The sequence below is a fragment of the Suillus paluster genome, assembly GCF_016628075.1.
Source record: "Suillus paluster strain FC165 chromosome Unknown EDB91scaffold_480, whole genome shotgun sequence".
NCBI classification, from domain to species: domain Eukaryota; kingdom Fungi; phylum Basidiomycota; class Agaricomycetes; order Boletales; family Suillaceae; genus Suillus; species Suillus paluster.
The window spans coordinates 9,801-15,120 of NW_024538040.1; the positions used below are offsets into that span (position 1 = coordinate 9,801).

Consider the following 5,320-nt stretch of genomic DNA (forward strand, 5'->3'; position numbering starts at 1 on the left):
GTGGCAGTCAACTCTGGAACGTGATTTTTAGAGACTAAACTGGTATCACCAATCGATTCATAGGGTTCAATAACCTCGAGAATAAGTCCTTCTAAAATTTCTGCTTCATTATGGGTTTCACCCATTCAGAATCAGCATGCTATCGGAGACAGCTCGGTCTGGGCATTCAAGTCTTGGTTCGGTGGTGTTGTAACTAATGACATCATATCAATATCCTAATTCACATCCATTACCAAGTCTTCTTCCACAGTTTCTCCTATATGCATGGGAAATGGCCGGAGCTTGCGAGAATGTGGGGGAGGGGGGATCCTCTGATTTCTCTTGGCCATGGTCATCTTCTTTTGAATCTCCCGACGCTTTTGTCTCTCCGTCTTCCTTCTCAGATTACCATCGGTGTCAAAGGATTGCGAGTCCATCAGGTCAGCTGCAAATATGCGCTTTCCCTTGATCAACTTCATCGTACGACGTGCTCTGGTGGCTCTCTGCTGTGTCTCTACTCCCCTTCCAATGCAGTCGATCCTGTAAAATCTGGGGTTCGTTATGAACACGATGGCGTCATTTTGTTGCGTCCACACCCTCGACCCGCTGGCAGGGAGACAATGGACATCCGAAAATACCTCAGATAATCCTTGCTTTAGCAACATGCCCTGGTCCTCGTCCATGGTCCCCATGGTCCTATGAAACTCAGCAATGTATCCATCTCCCTCCCACAGCATGGACCACTGAGCGTTATTCTTGTGGGGCGCATCAGGATCAGGAAAGAATAGAGAGCGCCTGTCACCAAACCCTCTAGACTTGGGACCCATCCGACCAGCTGTGACTCCAGTATGGTCCTGCAGCCCTGCATTGCAGGCTTCGAATGCGACAGCAGCGAGGGTGTCATCGATGCTTGTTATGGTCCAGCACTTCATCGCCTCCTGAAGTGAATTTGGGTGAGGCCTGATGCCTTTCAAGACATCAGTCGTCAGCATCAGCCATATGTGTCTGGTGAACATGATGAACAGTCGTCCGACAGATAGTTCCATGTCGGACAACCTGGAAGACCAAGACCATGGTCTCATGATCATCGCAGGAGAGCTTGCTATGACTGCTTTGAGTCGATTCCATGTCGGCGTCCGACCAAGCGGATATTCTTCCAGCTCTGATTCAGCAGTAGCCTGCGAATCAATCCTTCCCACTCCCACTCCCACTGCTCTATCTCTTTGAGCCTTTGCATTTACGCCCATAAGGGCCAGCACATTCAAATCATCGACTTGCTGCACTTCATCCAGGCAGGTCTCGCTGCCGAGATCGAATTTCTGCAAGAAAAACATTCCTGCTGTTTCCAGCACATTTCTATACTCGAGGAGAGCAAGGGATTCGCGGACATGGAAGTCATAGATGATCGGGGTAGATGTTGTTGAACGAAGCATGTGGTTCAGCAGGCCGGTGAGGATACCAAGGTTTGGAGGATTCTTTTTGACAATGGCTATTTGGGTCCTCTGAATCTCACGAACCCGTCGTCTGATGAGCTCGAACCATATCTTCGATGGTATCCACAGCACAGGATCAGATCGCAGATATTCTATAGCCTACAAGGTGATCATCGCATGAGCCATTGAGCTCGCGAGTCGCTGATTCATGGAGGATCGCTGACCTTGCTTTCGATATTGTCCAGCATTATTCTAGCTGCATGTCCGCTCACTCTGTACTCGTCCCTGACACCATATGTTTTCTCCTTGCAGCCATCGATGACCTTGACCATTTCAAAGCATTCGGCCATGTAGGATGGAGAAAGCTTGTATGCATCGCTATCGGAAGCGAAGGCCACTCGGTTGTTGTTGGTTCGGATGGATTCGTAGTACAGGTTGTATGTGCTCCTGAATGCGATGTGCGTCTGCTGGGCCCTCTCCTGCTGCATCTCGGCCTGCAGCGCACCATATCTTGAGAGCGTGTTGTGATGATGCATCTCACCTCTCTTGTACCCCCCTGCGCCGAATGATGCTTCCAATGCGTCCAATCTCCATACACCTATGACAGGCACATCTGGGGAGTGGGGTGTGAATGAGATCCCGACGTCTACGAGCAGCTCGCCATGTTGCCTGTCCATCATGTATGGCCAGTCGAGGTCGGACAGGTTTCGACAAAGGGCCTCTTCTGGTCCTGAGAAACGCCCTCTCTGACCATCCTTCGTGAGCAACTTTATGCCCTTTCCTTCCAGAATGAAGAACGACGACCCGAACATACTAAGCTCAGCCTCTCCATCACATATTCGATGCTTCATACGTTCCTGTACGTCCTTAAAGTCATCATCAGACAGGGGGATTACTTTTGGAGGTCCCCATCCCCCTTTGCGTCCTCCTGCACCCTTGGCCTTGTATCGCGCCTCCTCCAATGTGTTCTTCAGGTAAGGCGCCCAGCTTGCATCGGTGCAATCTCCTATGGAAGGAAGCAACACCCTGTCCCAGAAGATGTCCAAGACTTCCTGGGGCATGAGCGTGATTCTCCGACCGTTTACTGGGTGTTGATGAATCATTCTTGGGAATGCGACATAAAGATTCAGCATCGAGGAAGCAGATGATATGCGCCCGATGCACACATGAGGGATGGCAGACATAGGGAAACGTTTGGATAGCCATTCGGTCCTGCCACCGGGCATATGGGCATCTGCCTCTGACTGTGGAATTGTAATGTCGACGTATGTATGATTGTGCTTGAAGATCCCAGGTTTCGTTTGAAATGGTGGAGCGACATAAATGCCGACAGATCCTCTGCACCGGAACGTTTTTGTGGTCCAAATTATGCTATCTATGTCCACTGAGATCTCTATCTCATCTTCCGAAAATTGAATGGCATCTCTTTCGAGATCAATATGAAGCGCAGGACCATCTCCGTATCGATAACTGGTGTGGCCACGCACAAAGGCATTGTGTCCGAACCTGCACTCGTCATGCAGTGGCGGGTCGTACTGTACAGAGTCTATTATTTCAGACGCAGACATGATTTCCACATCTGATACCCGCGTGCAACGTTCATCCTGGTTCGTCCCTCGCCGGTCCAGGGTGTATTCTCCTGTGACGCGATCCGGCACTTGATTGGAAGCATCATAGGATTCGGACGTGCCAACTGGCATGATGTGTGCCATTGTAGCTATGGGGTCGCATTGATAGAATATGTGGAAGGAACTAGGGGTAATCCTGTACCCATGATCGACCCAGTTCGCCCAAGCAGTGGACAGCTGCATTCCTCTGTCCAGGAATGTCATTGTGGGATTGACGTCACTTGGAGGTCTCAGCATCTCGATTGTAGGTCCACCCTCATAATCGTCGAAGGTGCGATCGTCCTGAATCCATCTTCTGCCTGTATATGCGGCTAGGGGGACTGGAGCGATGGGACGAGGATATCGTTTGTTGCTTCCCATATTCCAGTTGGACACTCGCCTACGAGTTTCTGAAGCTGATTTGGAGCGTTGTGAATCGACTTGACCATCGACATCAGTTGGCAGCTCTGGCTCCAGTTGAAGGTGTGTGCCGACAGCACGAGCAGGTATGGCATTACGATTGCGAGATCCGGCCAGTTCCTTGTTTGCTTTGAAAAGTCGGGCGAGTTCTGCCTTTCTCTCTGCAGGTAGGACTGTGCAGAGGGTATCCTCGTCTTCACCATAATCGTCTTCCGCATTATCATGATTAACTGCAGTGTCACCATGATTCTCGCGATGGTGTGAGTCGTTGTCATCATCGTGGTTGAGCACAGAACATTGGCATGCTGAGCATGTAGCGCTCACGATAGTCAATTTCCGCAAGAGCTCGAGGCATTCGGCCTGATGCTTCCCATTCTGAATGGAATTTATGACCTCCTCATCTGGCATATCATCTTCTAGCCAATCGTCCGGTCGGGTGTCCAGGAGCATCAGGTAGTCGCTACAGCTCATCTTGATGCATCCAGCAACCATGCGCAACATGTGTATGCGCAGTTTGTGCCCGCATTGCACTTGAAACGGTGGTAGGTTACCGCGCTCATCCACTCCTGAGATCATGCATTGCTCCAGCACAGAGCATGCCATGGGACCGCAGTCCACCCCAGTTTTTGTCGAATCTCTAGGTATCACTGATACGTCTGTGACATCTCCTGGGCTCCAGTCATGAAGGGCCGCGATTTTCCTCCAATATTCCGGTCCTCTCCAATTGCTCCAATCATGTGGATCTGCTCCATCTACGTCTATTGCGCCATCAGACATTTGGCGACCCAGAACATGCGCTGTGCGTTTCTGAAAGTCGAGGATGACAGCGAAGAAACATTCGGAATCATGGACTATGAATCCTACAGGGACCACAGGACATGCGCCTTCATGAGGCACAAAATGGTTCCTCCTAAAGAGCTCCATGTCTTCATCCGCCATGTTGTTTGCCATCACTACACACAGGTCCACGTATCTCATGCGTGATCTGCTCAGCGCCTCATACCAAACATGCAACAGGTAGAAGTTTGCAACCGTCGCTTCAAGCCGCTCGTTCAGCCCAAGGGTTCTCCAGTTGTGCCAGGCAGAAGTCCACACAACTGGTCGGGCCATTGCACGACCTGTAATCGATAGAGATGAGTGTTTCTTGTTAAATCAACATTATTCTGAACTCACAAGCAATTTCCACAACCGTTGGTTTAGCTAGTGGCGACAGTGGGGCTTCAAGCGAGGGTGACCGGACCTCAGGCAGCGGTGGTGGCGAAGGTCTGTAATCATCATCTTGTATTGCTCTCGACGATCGTGGTGGACTCCCTAATCGAAGACACAGTCATTTAACACACATACGCAGCAAATAGAAGACTAACGACGCTCACACTGTGATTCCTCGATGTGTTCCTCACTCTCGTCTTGAAATTCATGATCACTCATATGTGATCGACGGCAGACCTGTTGCTGGGATGCTGGGAATTCGATGTTGCAGCTTATGGGTTTAAATGGAAGATATAATATTACTGACCAGTCACTCGTGTATCATGCGCAATGAACTCAAATTTATCCTGTCCCTCAGGGAGGTTCAGACGCACATGTTTCTTCAATCCTGAAAATGAACGGTTAACAGGCCTTCCAAATACACTATCCATGAGGACTGACTTGACCCATGGTGACATCCAGATCGTCTTTTGGGACGGCCTCGACCACGCCCTGCGGATCCTTGTGTGGAATTTACATGGTCCTTCAAATTGGCAACAGGTCCAGATGTAGTTGTGCCCCCTGGTACAGGGCTGATCGTAACACGGATAACAGGATGTCTTCCAGGTTTCTGTCTATGATCCCTCCTCAGTCGACGCAACACAGGTCGGGTCTGTGCCTTTTGTGCTGTGT

The 5,320-nt window shown here is 50.2% G+C and overlaps 1 protein-coding gene across 1 annotated transcript; it reads right to left on the minus strand.

Annotated features, from left to right (window-relative positions):
• Positions 1-215: 215 nt before the first annotated feature.
• On the minus strand, positions 216-4,417 carry EDB91DRAFT_1066582 (uncharacterized protein; the record flags this gene model as incomplete). The annotated part of the gene is made up of 3 exons (XM_041314816.1): positions 216-1,571; positions 1,637-3,490; positions 3,614-4,417. The coding sequence occupies 3 exons, from the start codon at positions 4,415-4,417 to the stop codon at positions 216-218; spliced, it is 4,014 nt and encodes a 1,337-aa protein (XP_041168463.1).
• Positions 4,418-5,320: the final 903 nt, after the last annotated feature.